The sequence below is a fragment of the Heloderma suspectum genome, chromosome 4, assembly GCF_057233095.1.
Source record: "Heloderma suspectum isolate Gila_16-S chromosome 4, 16-S_ref, whole genome shotgun sequence".
Lineage (NCBI taxonomy): Eukaryota > Metazoa > Chordata > Lepidosauria > Squamata > Helodermatidae > Heloderma > Heloderma suspectum.
The window spans coordinates 168503352-168521661 of NC_139461.1; the positions used below are offsets into that span (position 1 = coordinate 168503352).

Genomic DNA, 18310 nt, shown 5'->3' on the forward strand with positions numbered 1-18310 from the left:
TGACAGACTTTGTCTTTCTAGGCACAAAGATGACTGCAGACGCTGACTGCAGCCAGGAAATCAGAAGACGTTTACTTCTTGGGAGGACAGCAATGACAAACCTTGATAAAATAGTGAAGAGCAGAGACATCACACTGACAACAAAGGTCCGCATAGTTCAAGCAATGGTATTCCCCGTAGTAACCTATGGCTGCGAGAGCTGGACCATAAGGAAGGCTGAGTGAAGGAAGATCGATGCTTTTGAACTGTGGTGCTGGAGGAAAATTCTGAGAGTGCCTTGGACTGCAAGAAGATCAAACCAGTCCATACTCCAGGAAATCAAGCCAGACTGCTCACTTGAGGGAATGATATTAAAGGCAAAACTGAAGTACTTTGGCCACATAATGAGAAGACAGGATACCCTGGAGAAGATGCTGATGCTAGGGAAAGTGGAAGGCAAAAGGAAGAGGGGCCGACCAAGGGCAAGATGGATGGATGATATTCTGGAGGTGACGGACTCGACCTTGGGGGAGCTGGGGGTGGCGATGGCTGACAGGAAGCTCTGGTGTGGGCTGGTCCATGAAGTCACAAAGAGTCGGAAGCGACTGAACGAATAAACAACAAAACAGTTTTTCCAAATGGCCTTTTTCTAAGCAGACCATCTTCCCTTATACATACCCAGGTGACCTTTCAGAGGCGGCCTTGGGCATTCCAAAACTAAGGGAATGTCGCCATGCAATACCCCGATGGTAGGCCTTCTCGGTAGCGGCACCCACCCTTTGGAAAACCCTCCCTTGTGCAGTTTGGGAGGCAGAAAATGTGACATCTTTCAAACACCTCCTGAAAACACAGCTTTCATACAGGCTTTCCCTGGGCTGTAATTAAATTAATCATGCTGCTCCATCTTATTGCTTCTTGTACTGCTTGTAATTGGTTTTAATGTTGTGTTTTTAATATTGTATTTTAAATGTGTTTTTAATATTTATATGTGAACCGCTTAGGGATTTTATTATATTTAGTGGTATCTAAATATCCCAAACAAACAAACAAACCAATAATAAGCACCTTACCAGTTCTCCTCTACATGCAACCATCTAAATAGTTGAGAGCCTCTGAGAAAAGAGTTTCAAACTCTAAGAAATACTGGCCTTTCGAACCTTCAGCTTTGAAAACACCATGGCACCCCTAATAGCAGCATTCATGCATCACAATAGGCCAAAAGTCTAAAGAATTCTGGCTTATTGTGAACAAGCCAGTGTATTGTTGCATGTTGCTGGACTGCTCCAGCATGGGTTGTCCTACAAGTGGAAGAAGCTAAACAAACCACAGACCTTCCATCTGCTGTTTGTTTATTATGACATGCGAACTGAGGATTCTGGCTTGTCTCCCCCCCAAGAAACGAGAGTCATAAGGCAAGACTAAACTATAGCTTATGACTGACTTGTCTGGGGAGAGACAAGCCAAAATTCCTGGTTCACACATCACAATAAACAAACCATGGACAGAAGGTCCACAGTGTTAGCAGGCTGCTCAGAGCAGAGCAGGCACCACAGGCTTCTGAGAGTTAACAACCAAAGAGATGGTCACTTTTAAGACATCCTTGCCAAACCTAAGGCAGAAAAAGTGAAAGTGAAATGGTATCATCATCATCATCTTGCCTAATGGCCTAATCAGGTCAATAGTCTTAAGAAATGCTAAATATAATTATCAGCCTCCAGGTACAGACTGAAAAGTTCTCAGTGTTGCAAAAAGAATTTAATCCAGGAATAGCTGCTGGCTCAGCACCCTCTTCTTGAGCACCCATCACCTTTTCTTTTACATATAAGATGGCTCTGGCAAGGAGCTGCTCAACCCCATTGTTTCAGTCTAGAACTGCTATTGAGGCTGTTAGAAAAAGAGACTCAATAACCGTTGGCGCCTCAGTTATGTAGGAGCCCGAGTGGCGGGAAAAATGTGGGTGGAGCAAAAAGGAGAACCATAATGACGCGCTCATGACTAACGGCTTGGTAGGCTGATACTGACTGTTTATTAGCTATTAACTTGGTAAGCTGATGTACTGACTGTTTCATTGGTTACTGGCAAGAACAATAGAAGTGATATGGTATAAAAGGCTTTTGCACACGTGTCTCGAGGTCCAGACTGCTCTGCACCCGTTTTGCAAAACGTTTCAATAAAATAGCATTGGATCCACTGCTGCCTGCCTGGCATCCTTTTCTTCTAAACTGAAACCAAGAACTTTTTATCGAACAATTTGGTGCCGTGACTCAGATCCTGCTTCGGGGCGCATCCCCTTTACGCTGAGCCGAGGGGCCGCGGAGGAGAAGTGGCCACAGGCGGTTGTTTTACACTGCCTTCTCCTCACGACGGCAGCGGCGGAGGCGCTTGGGGACCAACGCCAGAGGGAGAGGGAGACGTGATCACTCCTTTTTGGCACCGGCAGTGGATCAATAGGCAGCTGGACGCGGCTGCGGGCGGGAAAGAGGAGGCCTCGGGGCAAGTGAAACAGCTTACTTTAGGGGATACACGCGGGACGGTGGTGTGTTTGTGATTGTGTGAGACGCCTACGGGCGAAGCGAGTGAGGAGCCCCGATCTGCATTTCCTTGTCTTGGCGACGGGCTGGGTCAGAGGAGGGCGAAGCGCAAGATTTGTTGAGTGAAATCCCACCGTCATGGGCGGGTCCCAATCCAGGCTCACGGAAGAGTCCCATACGCCCTTGGAGTGTTGTTTGCGCAACTGGTCACATTTTAAGCAGGATTATGGAACTAAGATGACGAAGGATCAACTTGTCCTTCTTTGTGCCCAGGAATGGCCGGTATTAGAACCCAAATGGCCACCCGAGGGGTCTTTTGACCCAACCCTGGTATCTGCTGTGCGCATAATAGTAACGCAAAGGGGAAGTTGGGATCAGTTTCCCTATATTGATTCATGGGCAACTTGCGTACCTCTTGGCGGCAGGCCCGCCCCGTGTGTAGTTAAATGTATGTCCTTGGCCCTCCCTGTGATAACTGGAAAAAAATTGACGAGGAAGGGAACACCTAGGGTGGCAGCGACAGCCCCTGAGGATCCGTTGCTACCTCCTCCCTAGGGGCCTGCTGTTGCGGGGAGACTATGCCTGCCCCAGCCCCCCCCCCCCCAAGGGAGCCTGCCCAAGAGTTGCAACCATTAAAAATTCCTGAGATTGGGTCTATGACTGAGTTCGAGGACACTCTCCAAGATCGTTTGAACGCCCTTGAGAAAAATTTCAAAGAGATGAAGGGTGCTTGGGGGCCTTGAACCCAGGAAAAGGTGCCTGATAAAGAGGAGGAAACCAAAGGAGGGCCTAATTACAATTTACGAAAGGACCCTCAGCCACCAGTAAAATTGACTTTCCCTATTAGGGAGGTCCCCGATCCTACCACCCAACACCCACAGGGGACAATGTTTGTTTATGTTCCCTTTACGACATCTGATTTGTACAACTGGAAACAGTTCAATCCTCCCTTTGAAGAAGACCCTGGTCCACTGTTGTCCTTAATGGAAAATGTGAGGCTTACACACAATCCTACCTGGGATGACACACAGATGTTGTTAAACACTTGCTTCCTTAGTCAAAAGCCAACTATTCTTGCAGGGGCGCGAACTAGATTTAGAGAAGAGAACCCCCAGGCGACTGAGGAGCAAATGGCAGAGGTTTTGCCTATTGGGAGGCCTGACTGGGGAGTGGCCACGGCAGCGCAAAGGCAATTACATGCTGAATACTTTCGGCTTGTTTTAGCGGGCATGAAACAGGCCGCTCGAAGTGCCCCCAATCTGCAAAAGGTCTTGACGTTAAAACAAGACAAAAGCCCCCCACCATCTTCCTCCAAAGGCTGAGAGAAGCCTTTGCTAAATATACTGACATCGACCTGAATGACCCAAATAACCTACGAATTCTCACAACGCAGTTTGTAGGAAATAGCTGCCAAGATATTAGAAAGAAGTTACAAAAAGTCGAAGGAGGACTGGCGGCTGATTTGGGAGTCCTGGTTGAGGTAGCCCAGAAGGTCTATGAAAGATGAGAGGAAGAAGAAGAAAAGGAAAAAGATAAAAGGCAAGCAAAACTACTTGCTGCCGTTCTCAAGCCAGAGAAAGGAGGGACTAAGAAGGGTGGAAGGGGAACAGAAAAGGGCCTCCCTTAGGAAAAGATCAGTGCGCTTTCTGTAGGAAGATTGGGCATTGGAAACAAGACTGTGAAGCCCTGAAAAAGAAAGAGAAAGAAAGCAGGGGGGAAGAACAAAGGGTGTTGTATGAACAAGAAAGAGATTAGGACAGACCGGGGCCCGGACCCCTCTTGGCCATTTCCGAGGCAAGACGGGACCCCATGGTCAAAATTAAAGTTGGGGGTCTCTCCTATGATGCCCTTGTGGATACAGGGGCTGCCTTGTCCATACTCCTCCTTAACAAGCCACCAACGGGAAGTGGGGGAACTACCACCATAATGGGGGTCGAGGGAAGGGCAACGCGAGTGCCCCTTTCTCGTCCTTTGTTTACTAAAATTGGAGAAACACACCTAGAACACGCGTTTGTCTGTACCCCCTCCTGTCCAGTGGCATTGTTAGGGAGGGACTTATTGACTAAGCTCCAAATTGAGATCACTTTCACCACTGATGGAAGAATGGAAGTACGACTTCCCAAGCAACAGAGCAGCAACTATCAAATGGCCCTTTTTAAAGCCATGGAGGAACCCACCTCAGAGGCAAATGAAGACTGGTGCTTAATAGAAAACAGAGTCAACCCACTGGTTTTGGCCGGGGTTGGAGGGGCCTCTCATGCCAAATCGGCGGCACCATACAAAATTCCTCTCAAGGAAGGGGCGAAACCAGTTCATATGAAAAAATACCCCCGTTCCTGCCAAGGGAAGCTGGGTCTACAACCAGTAATAATGAAGCTCCGAGAGGAAGGCCGACTCATCGAGATAATGTCCCCCTACAACATGCCCATTATTGCTGTATCAAAAGGGGGGGGCAAAGGGTTTCGCCTTGTGCAAGACCTCCGCCTCATTAACCAGCAAATCGAGGCCCCTCACCCTGTGGTCCCTAACCCACACACCCTTCTCGTAAGAATTCCAGAAGATCATGCATGGTTTACTGTCATAGACCTAAAAGACGCTTTCTTTAGCATCCCACTCCACCCTGATTCGAGGCCTTTGTTCACCTTTGAGTGGGAAAGCCCAGAGGGTGAGTCAAAGGTTCAACTAATATGGACAGTGATCCCTCAGGGGCTCAATCTTGCACCTGTCGTTTTTGGTCAGCAACTTCAAAAGGACCTCGAGCCTTGGGTCCATCAGCACCTTGAGGTGCATCTCCTCCAATATTGTGACGACCTCTTGATCTCAGCTAAGGCTAAGGATATGTGCCTAAATGGGACAATTTCCCTCCTTAATCATCTAGCAGAGAGAGGCTATAAAGTTTCAAGGGAGAAGGTGCAGCTAGTCTGACCAACTGTAAAATTCTTAGGTTACCACTTAGCCAAGGGGACCCGAAGCTTGGGATCAGAAAGAGTTGAAGTCATTCGTGACACTCCTGTCCCTACGTCCCCCCATGAGCTAAGGGCCTACCTGGGATTGACTGGATTCTGTTGGCTGTGGATAGCCGACTAGGGGGAAATAGCACGACCACTATATGAGGCACTGCAAAAGGATAAATTAGACAAATGGAAATGGACTAAAGAAATGAATAAGTCTTTCCTCAGCCTTAAAGCTGCCCTTGTGTCACCACCGGCCCTCACCATGCCAAATCCCAGTCGACCGTTTAGACTCTATGTGCATGAGAATAAGGGCGTAGCCTCGGGGGTGCTCTGCCAATGGACAGGCCCTTCCTGGAGGCCAGTGGGTTACTACTCCAAAGTCCTTGATGTTGTAGCACGAGGATGGCCGAGCTGCTTGAGAGCGGTAGCAGCGGCAGCCTTGATCTGCACTGAAGTGGAAAAAATGACAATGGGAGGGGCCATCGAGGTCTGGGTGCCACATGGGGTGCCGCAAATCCTAGGGTCAGGGGGAGGAAGCAAATTCCTCAACCAGGCTCGGCACTCCCGTTATGAAATAGGCTTGTTAACAAACGAAAGCCTCACTTTCAAAGCCTGCTCTAGCTTCAACATCGCCACCCTGTTACCGGCAATACAGGCCACACGTGGGCCAGGGCTCCCAGATCATGATTGTCTTGAAGTACTAGACTTGGACACCAAGGATCGGCCAGATCTTGAAGATGAACCGTTGGAAGGGGCCGAAGATCTGTTTGTGGATGGGTCCAGTTATATGCTAGATGGGAAGCGTTACACAGGGGCGGCTGTCGTCACCCATAGCGAGAGTGTCCATGAAGAACGACTGCCTCCTCATTTTTCCGCCCAATCCGCTGAACTGGTGGCGCTGACAAGAGCTTTGCAGGCAGGCAAAGGAAGGCGGGTAAATATTTACACTGACAGTAAAAATGCTTTTGCCATTGTGCACGCTCACGGACAGTTATGGAAAGAGAGGGGATTCCTTACAGCAAATGGATCCCCAGTTGCCAATGGCGGCTTAATCGTAGACCTCTTGGATGCCCTCCAGTTACCCTTACAAGTGGCAGTTATCCACGTCCGAGCCCATGGAAAGGAAAAAGAGGAAAAGTGGAGGCAAGGAAATCAAAGAGCTGATGAGGCTGCAAAGAGAGCAGCCAGGGAAGGAATCAAGGAACATTCCTTGTCTTACCCAGAAGGGGGGAGCGCCCCACATACTCCCCCTCTGAGTTGCAAATGGCACAAGAACACAAAGTGAGTCCTCGTGACGATGGATGGATCCAGATGACGGATGGAAGACTGCTTCTTCCACAGACCCTGCAGGGAGCTATCCTGGAACAAGTGCATCACTCTCTTGGACACCCTGGGGCATCAGCCATGATTGACTAATGCAAAAGGCTATTTGTCTCCCCTGGCCTAACTGTACGCGCCCATCGACTAGCCGCAACCTGCGAGGTCTGTCAGAAAACTAATTCCCCCAGAGTCCCCCCTCCACCAAAAGGAGGGCGACCATGGGCGTACTATCCCTTCCAGAGGGTACAGATTGATTTTGCTGAAATGCCACCGTGTAGGGGTTACAGGTATTTGCTTGTAATAGTGTGTCAAATGACGGGGTGGGTAGAAGCGTTCCCATGCAGGAACTGTCAAGCAAAAACTGTAGTTGCTAAATTGTTACAGGAGGTGGTGCCCAGGTTCTCCTTGCCTGAAGTTATAGAATCCGACCAGGGCTCACCTTTCACTTCAGCTGTTACGCAAGCGTTGGCACGCGCTCTGGGGGTAGAGTGGCACTTACACTGCCCCTGGAGACCCCAGGTGAGTGGGCAAGTTGAAAGAACCAATTGGAGTCTCAAGGAAACTCTAACCAAGCTCCAGCAAGGGGTAAGACTCACTTGGGTTGAGGCTCTTCCAATAGCTTCGACAAAGCTTCGAAAAATGCCAAAAAAAGACATAAAGCTGTCCCCCTTTGAACTAATGTTTGGATTCCCACCTCGGGTACACTGCAGAAGGAGGGAGGAGGTCAAATGGGAAATGGGAGATCAGATGTTAAGGGGCCAGTTGACTTCTCTACAGTCTGTTCTTTCACAGCTACGAGCCTACTCTGTCCCATTCCAGAGATTGCCACTAGATGCTCCCATTCATCTCTTCCAACCGGGAGATGAAGTACTGCTGAAAAAGTGGAATAAAGAAGCTTTAAAGGAAGGGTGGGAAGGACCCTACCTAGTGGGACCAACCAGCCATTCATGTGTAAAACTTGTAGGTTCTAGCAAATGGACACACTGCAGCCGGTTGAAGCCATTTAGACGACCCCTGCCTCCTCCTGTCACCCGGAGAGAACAGGAGGACACGGGGAACGGTCCTCTGCTCCCTGGCACCCCCCAGGAAGCTGCCAAGGACACAGGCGAAGAAGCCATCCAGGAGCCACAATCACCTCTTGTCTATAAATCCCAGCACCTAGGAAAGGCCAAGATCCGACTTAATCGGGCTTGATAGAATAGCTACTCTTGCTAAAATGAAGTGGCTGTGGATTGCTTACCTATGGAGTAATGGGATCAAAACAATCTTGTTGCCAAGAAAGGGGAAACACAGTCTTCAGAACTTCTCTAGGGACAGAATATTACAAATCCATGAAGTCTATCACTTGCTTAGGAAAGAAGGTTTTTGAGATACAATTAACCAAACCCTACACCTATTATACTGGTACTCGGAAAAGCCAATTACCACTAGGGGCCAAAGTTTGCCTCACAAAGGGAGGGCAGTGGGGATTAGATCGATGGAGCCCGCCACGGGTCCATCAGACCATTAGACAAGTTGTACAGCAAGCCAGGCTAACCCCTGCAGCCCCACGTCTGCCCCCCTTAATAAAGATCCCAGAGATAGAGAAGCGCCCCTGGAAAGCCAGATTAGGGGTGCCAATAACAGAAGAAACTGATAATGTGTGGCTAGAATGGGGAAAGTACACCGCCAAGTCCTTAAATAAGTCTGACTGTTTTATTTGTGCTGCAGGAAGATCGGTAGCAAGGGTACTGCCTTTTCCTCTGGGATGGGACACTCCCTCCCTCCTCACCTGTGTGATCCATTTGTTCCAGCACCCTAACGCATGGGGAGAGGAGGAGTGCCAGACTCTCAATAAGTTGTACCCTCCCCTCAAATTAGAAAATCGTGTTATACCCCCTGTAGCTTTTGTGCAACAAAGAAACCATACTGGATGTATATACCGAAATCTTATAGGGGGAGGGGAGCCTGTAGGGAACCTGACAAACAAATGGAGATGTGTTAATTCCACTAACTTTAAAAATGATTCCCTCCCAATCCCACGGGCTGATCTCTGGTGGTATTGTGGGGGTCTAGAGTTGTATGAAGTATTGCCCTTTAATTGGTCAGGAGTTTGTGGACTGGTCCAGTTGGCAGTCCCCTTTTCAATCGCATTTCATCCAACAAGGGAGACTAGCCAACTCCGACAGAAACAGTCGGTAACCCCTTTTGATAATCGAATATACATTGACTCTATAGGGGTGCCAAGGGGAAAGCCAGATGAGTTCAAAGGGAGAAATCAAATCGCTGCAGGATTTGAGTCTACCCTGTTTTGGTGGGCGACCATTAACAAAAATGTAGATTGGATCAATTACATTTATTATAATCAACAAAGATTTATAAATTATACCCGTGATGCTGTAAAAGGATTGGCTGAGCAGCTAGATGCCACTAGCCAAATGGCCTGGGAAAATCGGCATGTTCTTGATATGATGTTAGCAGAAAAAGGAGGGGTATGCATTATGTTAGGTGGGCGGTGCTGCACCTTCATCCCTAACAACACTGCCCCAGACGGCACAGTAACAAAAGCATTACAAGGTCTCACCACCTTATCTGAGGAGTTAGCCGAGAATTCAGGGATTAACAACCCCCTGACTGCCTGGCTAGAAAAGTGGTTTGGAAAATGGAAGCACCTAGCAGCCTCAATCCTTATCTTGCTTGTAGTGGTAGGAGGAGTTCTGGTATTATTTGTTTGCTGCATTATCCCCTGTGTTAGAGGCTTATCCCAGAGATTGATAGAAACCGCTCTGTCAAAACAGATGCTTTTGCTTTATTGTACCAATAAAGAGGCTCCGTTTTAAATGCTTTAAGATGCGAGTAAAGACTTAAAGGAGGGCATTGTTAGAAAAAGAGACTCCATAACCGTTGGTGCCTCAGTTATGTAGGAGCCCGAGTGGCTTGAAAAATGTGGGCAGAGCAAAAAGGAGAACCATAATGACGCGCTCATGACTAACGGCTTGGTAGGCTGATACTGACTGTTTATTGGCTATTAACTTGGTAAGCTGATGTACTGACTGTTTCATTGGTTACTGGCAAGAACAATAGAAGTGATATGGTATAAAAGGCTTTTGCATACGTGTCTCGGGGTCCAGACTGCTCTGCACCCGTTTTGCAAAACGTTTCAATAAAATAGTGTTGGATCCATTGCTGCCTGCCTGGCATCCTTTTCTTCTAAACCGAAAGCAAGAACTTTTTATCTAACAAGGCCACCTAGAAGTCATTGCCTCACCTCTTTACATTTTTGTCAGGCCAGGTATGAACATTATTTTATTCTTTTGGAACTTTTATTCAAACAGTATTAAGAGCTCCAAGCTCCAAGAACTCAGGTGTGCCAACTTCATAGATCAGCTGCATTTGTAGCTGTTGGGCCAGTACCATCTGGGTTTATGCTACTGAAAACCACCTTAGTTTCCTTGCCACCCAACTGCTGGAAGAAGTTCTAACCATTGTCTGAAGTAGGACAAACTCGAGAGTCCCACAGGAAAGCCTGGAGAGAGACAAGGGCATGGGATGCTGTGGTTCTGTCTCTTCTCTGCCAGTTTCTGTCCAGACTCATCCAAGTCTGGCTGTCAGGGTACTCACCTCACCACAGGCTGACATCTGCTGCAACCACTTTTAAAATGGACATATTATTCTTTCACCCACTGAGGCCCAGGAGTTTCAACATGCCCAAACCAATTACAGGAACAGGTCACACGGAACTAAGGAGAGGTATCTTTGAATTTCTACCCTGTTTTCAGGAGGTTTTTGTACAAACTGTAGCCTCTTCCTCTGCACCCTCTTTTCTATGGTGTGTGTGTGTGTGTGTGTGTGTGTGTGTGTGTGTGAGAGAGAGAGAGAGAGAGAGAGAGAGAGAGAGAGAGAGAGAATTTGATGTGATTCGGTTGGAACCCCGGCCACTTGATGTAGCCTTTCCCTGGCCAGGAACTGGGATGGATTGACTGGGACTCCTATTTCACATTTGCCAGGTTCTTCAAAGAAACTGGTTTATGCACAGTGGCAAGTTTCCTTGCCAAAAGGAGCAAACAGAGTTGGAGAAAGTGCACAAAGCTCTATGAATTGGAGTGAATGTTATTTGAGCTTTAGGTAATCCTCCCCCATTCCCTTTTGTTACTGTGACTGTGCATCAAGACTAGCCTGACTAAACCGCCTCTTGTTAGGACAACTTCTCTGAAATCCTTCTTCCTACTCCTGCATGTTTACCTTTCTTTTTCTTTCCCAAGAGTGTTAGGGACTCCAGTTTACTTAATCCCCATCTCTTTACCTCTTCACCGACCCAGTTCAGCCTAGACTGTTCACACATGCATGCGGCCTAGCTTTAAGCTAATTTCCTCATAACTTGGTTCCCACCACATCCGCTGAGCGTGTCTTGCATATTTATATATGTTTTTGCTTGTTTTGATTCATGAACACTCTACCAAGTTAATTTCCCTGATTAATGAATATACATTTGAAATACCCACTTACATTTAATAAATTCTCATTTTTTAAAAAGCCTGTGTGTGTGTGTGTGTGTGTGTGTGTGTGTGTGCGCGAGAGAGAGAGAGAGAGAGAGAGAGAGAGAGAGAGAGAAGGTTTGAAGCCTAAAGAGGCAAGGTAAAAAGGTCAGGCCTAGAGGCCTTGGCGGGGGGTTGTTGGAAGGAGTAACCCTGAGAAAAGTAGTTTCATTTCCCTGCTTAGGTTTCATCTTCCTGAGTTAAGTTTCATTTCTTCAGGTTTGAAACAGTACTTTCTGTTTTGGGGAAGGAGGGGATGAGAGAGAGAGAGCGCGCCAGTAAGAGAGTCAGGAAGACCAGAGCATGATGAGAGAGGAGGAAGAAGCAGCCTGGAGAAGTCTAGGTGCAGCTAGGGTAGAGGATCTTGGGTTATTATAGCTTTTATTTTCTCTTAATGCCTTTTGTATCACTCAGCTCTGCTGAGAAGATACCCTTAGTTGTGATTTGCTTGTTTTAATTTACCAGTAAACTGTTGTGTTAAACCCCAAATATCTGGAGTGTCAATCACCCCACGTCTACAGCCTAAACTCCATGTTATTGGGAAGGGTAAGTTGAAAAGAAGGAAGGTGGGACTCTTAAGGAGACAAGAGATCCTTAAGGAGTTGCTCAGTGGGTCCGGGTCATAGGGGGAATCCTGCCAGTGGATATGTATTTATGTATTTTATTGCTGTGAGCTGCCTTGGGAGTGCTTCCGCCCTGAAAGGCGGCCGAGAAATTTTTAAAATAAATGTGTGTCATTGGGTTCCTCCTGCAAGATACCCTATTGCCAAAGTCAAAAAGAACCCATAGAGAATGCATATCTTGAGAACATGCATGAGTTCATACACATTCCCATTGTTACATTTGGTAACAATGGACAGCATGCACAAGCACAATGGCACATTCACAATAAGCCAGATTTGTTTAGAATTTTGGGTTATTGTGACGTGCAAATGCAACCAATATGACTTCAATCTTGGAATAGTAATTAGGAAAAAAATCATACCTTTTGCGTCATCAGAGCCTGAAGCCAAGAGTTTGGGATCCATTAAATTAAAGTCCACACTCCAGCATCTTTTCTCATGCTCCTGTTTTGAGAGAGAATAACAGAAATGGAACAATAGCAAGTTGCTTCTCAAATATAAATGAAGTAGTAATGAAGGACAAGGAGTTTTGGTTAAATTAATAAGGATGAAGCTTTACTTTGACTTGCTTCACACGTAAGAACAACCCAGAGTACTGGTTGAGTATGGGTTCACTATGGGTTATTTTTGAAACGGAGGCTGTTGTTGAATCAGTTGTCATTAAGTGTGAACCCTGCACTATGGTTTAACTATGGATTGTTTATCACAAACAACCCAGAGTCTGCAACTCAACAACAAACCATGGGTTCTCTTCCTGGGCTGCTCATGGTTCACAACCCAGAGTTAAACCATACAGGGTTTGCACGTAAAGACAACCCATGATTCAACCCATACTCTGGGTTTTTGTTACGTGTGAACCAGGCCTATATTTAATGAGGCTTGAACTGATTTTTTCTCCCACCCAGACAAATCACTTGCACCGTTGCTCTGCTTGCACTGCTGTTTGAAAGCAGCCCCTGGAAAGGGCAACTAGAGTGCTATATAAAGGCCTCATTTTTTTTTTTCAAACTACAGCTTATTTGTATTTTGAAAGATGAGGAGCTCAGATTATTTGTGTTATGAAGGTACGTGCTTTGGTTTGTTATTGCAGTAGTGGGATTTTTTTCTTTTCTTAACAGAAACATTGCCAAAGACTAAATATCTAGATTTTCCCCATAATAAATGCATTAACCTCTTGGCAGGACATTCAAAATAATATGTTGTTCCTTAAGATACCAGTATTCTCAAGAGCTAGAAGAACCCTATTTAACTTTTACTAACAAATCCATTTCAGCAACTCTATTCTTCTCTGAACAGTTGGCACATAAATTTCATTCAACTTATGGAGAAACATTCTGGTGAAAAGAGTTTCTAATTTAAGTCACGACAATTTAAAACACCAGAGGAGTGCCTGAGACAAGGAACTGAAGAAAGCAATCCAAACAATGTTCCATATCTCCTGTGTATCATGCTTTTCAACCAAAACTAAACAGGACCTTTAAAAGAGGGGGGGGGGGTCTAAAGTAGGAATGCCAACTTGGTATCCTACTCACAAGCACAAGCTTATACTCAAGAATAAGCACTCCAGCCAGGCATTATAAGCAGCAGGCTAGCAAACCTACCCCAAACACACTAATTCCCCCTTGTAGCAAGCATCCCTTGCACTTTAATTTTTGCTCCATTTTTCTTTGCATGTATCTATGAGCCATTAATTCAGCGGAATCAATTCATTAGTACACCTGAAAATATTTTAATGACATTTTAATACATGGATGAAAATGCCTGAAAAGCAATTAATTTCCTCACAATTCTGGACACGTCTTAAGATCTACTGGTGAATGTCTGAATCATGAAATTTGTTTTTGACATTTACACCAGGGACTTGATATATAAACTTTATCTTCATTTTAAAGATGAAAATCTTTAAAATTTTAAAGATCGTTTAAATCGATCGTTTAGATCCATCGTTATCTAGTAAAATAGTCAGATCAGAGTCACAGTGGTCTTAGCTGTTACTAAGAAAGGAAGGACATGAGAACAAGGGAATCACAACAAATTATAAGACAGGGCACATTACCCTCTTTCACTAACTCCTAATCATTTGTCTTCCTAATACCTTTCATCAGTGTCCCCACATGATTCACAGAAGTATCGTTCACACTAATGGTGAAACATTTCTAATGGGTACGCGTGCTTATAATAACTTCTAATGGAATAGTAGCAGTTCCCATTCTCTTTCTACAATTCTTGCTCATTATTTTAGACCCACAAATTATATTGACTGTAGTAGCATTTACAAATACATTCTGACGAAGAGGAAATGAGAAAGAGCCAAACAGATCCTTCCTTAGTAAGGATCTTGCTCTAGCTTAAGTATACCACTATTCTTTGGGAATCAAAAAGCAGCACTTCTTTACCTGGTAGACTTTTGACCGTTGCCCTGTGAACCCATCCCACAAGATGACGGTACCTTCATAGTCACTGCTGGCCAACAGGTTTTTGTGGTAACTACTCCAGCTGATACAGCTGTAAGAGAGAAATAATCCCCAAATAAGAAAAAATCTTCCTTTAAACTACAACTGAGAACATGACAGAATGAGTATTGCAACAGCTCAGGGTAATTTATTCACCAGTACCAATTGTTGCCTAGTTAAGGCCATCTTATCTGCTGATTTTCTCATCATTCTATGTCCCCATTGCTTCTTTAGGCCTATCTCAGTTTCAGTTCAAGATAGTGGAAAGCTTAAACTAAATAGTCAGCTTCACTGGATTTTCTTGTATTAAATAGTAGAAACTGAAGTTGAAACTCTTCTTTCCTTGTTAAAAAGACACTTGAAACATATGCCCCACTTTTAAGTGTACTGAAAACCTTGTATACCCATATAAATCCTTGTATGAGATGTCAACAGTTCCATTAAGAAGCAACATAATGCACTGGAGTGAAAGGCTCCAGCCCAGAACATGTCCCACTGAATCCTGTTCGCTCACTGCCAAAATGGAAGGACTGGAATCATCATCAGGGCTGCAGCCAGAGACTGCTGTATTTGTTGCTCATAGGAACAAGCATCTGCTGTTCATGATCTGGCAAGATCCAGTGAGTGAGACTCTGCTACCGGCTCCTTTTTCTGTAGTTTATTTGCAACGACAATGCCAGTCACCACCATCCAGTGTCTCCTGTTATTTATCCATATGAGAGCAAAGTATTATCAGTATCTCAGATTTAAAGAACAAATGAATCCAAAGAGGGAGAACAATCTGTTAAATGCATAGGCAAGATTTATATCAATACAATTCAAATGCTGAAAAGCAAAGATGACATTTCTGTTCTACATTGGCCAAAACAGCAAAATCAATGCTGCACTGCAATATGAACTAGAAAAGGTAATGAAGATCTCTTATAACTAGCTGACCCTCTTTTACATGAAATTGTTAAATTAAGTTTACAAGTACAGTGTCTTTTCAACTTTTATACCACAAAATAGAGGATGGGGTCAAATGTACAGATCCTCTTCCTCCAATTACAGGGACACTGTTTAATCAGTTATGCCCTCTCCCTGTCACTAGCGAACAGATACCAAATATCTAGAGCTACTATGCCCAATGCAGAGTCTGCAGGGCCATGTCGTGATACCTGCAAGGTTCTCACTGTCCCCTTCCTCACCCAGCTTTCCTCACCTGAGCAGGTGATGGTGCTTCTGAATGGGAACTGCTCAGCAACATTCCTTATCAGCAAGAACCCCCAAAAAAGGATTTGTGATGTCAACACTGGTCAACACTGACCACTGACAGGTCAACACTGACATCAGGCAATCCTTTTTTGGATTTTAAAATGGCTGCTGCCTGATGAGGATGGGAGACAAATGGCTGCTATATAGAAGCATCACAGCCTGCTGGGTAGCAACATCAAGGGGCAGGGCTCCTGCATCTTTAATAGCTGTGTAGAAGAGGATATTTCACCTGCTTTAAATTCCCTCTTCTACACAACTATTACAGTGCAAAAGCCTTGTCTGCTTTTGCATCTGGCCATCCTATTGGGGGACAGGCACAGCTCACTCGTAGGCCACACACACACAACACTCCCCACAGAAAACTCGTAGCACCACCCACACACACCCTCATACAGATAAAGAGAAAGCATGCATGCACACAGCAAAAGCATCTCTGTCACACACCTGCATACACTGCTTTTCCATGGCATCTTGGTGAAACTAAGATCTGGTAGAATTAAAATACATCTTCCTGAATTCGCATGATTTTACACAGAAAACCCCCACCCCCACCCCGAGTACAGCACTATTAAGTTAAGGCATATATTGATGTCAATAAACTGCACAGTAAAAGTCACAGATCTGGTGCTTAGCAGTACTGCTGAGGCACAGATCCCCATGATTTTTTAAAGGATCCCCCATAAACTGCCGTCATCACAGGTCACCTCTGAGTCTGCATTTCAATGGTGGTTTTGTTGGTATCCTATGTAAAGATCATGATGATCCATGGCCTTTGAACCATGTTTCTGTGCCATGGCAGCACTGGCAAGTGCCAGATCTATGGTTTTTACTGTGCTGTGTATAGTCACCAATATAATCTTTAATTTGATGAAGGGTTGGGGCTGGGGGAGAGCAGGGGGATCCTGCCTAGAAACATGCCCATTCATGATGATCTGATTTTGATTTGCAAGATCCAACTTTTATTTTCTTGCCATTTGGTGACTAGCCATGCCCCCAAGGCAACCATTTTGTGGTGATGCCCATGACATGTTCTCAAAATTTCAAATGTGCCCAAAAATGTTAGGGACTCCAATGTAGAGGCTTTGACCCAGTCCCTTTCTTCACATATTCAGTAGACTGTTCTCAAACAAATACTTATGTATTCTAACAACAACTCTATTACAGTTTAAAGCAAGGTCCCACAATCTCCAATGGGCGCAAGGGAGACTCACCAGTAATCCAAACCACTGTGATGCAAAACCATGCTGAACAGCACCTTCCACTCAAGGTTCCCCCTTTCACCATTAGTGTGTGTGTTCATGTGTGCACAAATATATTTTAGTGATTCATTGTTCCAGCAAGGTGGACTGGAGTAGCACTTGAGAAGAAGGAACAGTTCTCCATTCTTTCCTCCTTCCACATGTTCCACTCCATAGTGGAAGGTACCAAAGCAGCAGTCACTTAGGGTGTGATAACCCAAAAGAAGGCCTTGCTCTCCCTACCAGCAGCCAGATCACCCAAGAACAGCTTACTGCATCCTGCAGCAAAAAACTACTTCTACTGAAACAATGTTTCAGTATTATAATGCCTAGCAAATGTATAGGAGTCCATATGCAGACTCCTACCAAGATGTTGAAGCCCCATAGACTAAACACTTCTTTAGTAAAATGCAACAGGAGGCATTGTAGGTCTCCATATTGCATGCTTTGATCCACCTAGAAAGAGACAAGAAAATCATATTTCTCTTCACCCTCCCCATAACCTAATGGTGCAAAGAGACAGACAAAAAGAAGGTGGAATTAATTCTCAAGCCCTATGAAAATGTGTATTGCCTTTTGGGGGAAACCCTAGGTAAGGAGGACACAAAATAACACTATTCTTATGAAATAATGTATAAATTTTACTCGACAGAGAGGGCTGATGGTTCAGAAACTCTCTTAGCTATGGTGATAGTTATCAGAAACACCACTTCAGGTACAGAAAGTACATGGGGACAGAGCACAAGATGATAGGGAGTCTTGAGCACTATGTTTAGGTTCCAGGTGGGGAATCTATGTACCACTGGAGGCTTGCCCTCAGGACCTGACAGTGGCCTGGTTTGCACATAACCACAACCCAAAGTATGGGTTGTCATTACATGCAAACACTACAGTACGGTTTAACTATGAGCTGTTAACCACAAACAACCCAGGAAAAGAACCCATGGTTTGTTGTTGGGTTGTGAACTCTGGGTTGTTCACAATCCATAGTTGTGACACAGTGCAGGGTTCACACATAAATGACAACCCACAATTCAACAACACATGATTCAATGACAACCCATAGTCAACCCTTACTCTGGGTTGTCGTTATGTGCAACCAGGTGTGAATATCCTCCCTGTTAAATAAAAGGGGAAAAACCTTGGTGGTGTACAAGATCAATCATAATACCCAAAGTAAACATTTGTCTGTTTAAGAGCTTGGCCTCTCCGCTGAGTCCATTTTTCAAAAACTCTAAAACATGCTTGATTTCAGCCTCAAGAAGATGAATCTTTTCAGATAAGACCATAAATCCTACTTGTGGGAGCTCTGTACACAACTGTCAAAGTGTCAACTATTATGGGAGTATAGCCTTGTAATTCATGAGCTAAAAGCTTAGTACAGTCATTCACTGTGGGAGGGGCCATAGGTCAGCAGAACATGCTTTGCATGTTGAGGTTCCCA

General features: G+C 45.2%; 1 protein-coding gene across 8 annotated transcripts in view; it reads right to left on the minus strand.

Moving 5' to 3' along the window:
- COP1 (COP1 E3 ubiquitin ligase) overlaps positions 1 to 18310 on the minus strand; it is a 241920-nt gene that overhangs the window by 127521 nt on the left and 96089 nt on the right. For all 8 annotated transcript variants that reach the window (XR_014790395.1, XR_014790394.1, XM_084851212.1 and 5 more), the window contains 2 exons: positions 14318 to 14426; positions 12284 to 12365 (listed from right to left, as the gene is read on the minus strand). Coding sequence is in view for 6 of the 8 variants with exons in the window: in XM_084851212.1 (XP_084707338.1) it covers positions 12284 to 12365; positions 14318 to 14426 (191 nt within the window). In the remaining 2 variants the exon portion in view is untranslated. The remainder of the gene's footprint in view (positions 1 to 12283; positions 12366 to 14317; positions 14427 to 18310) is intronic.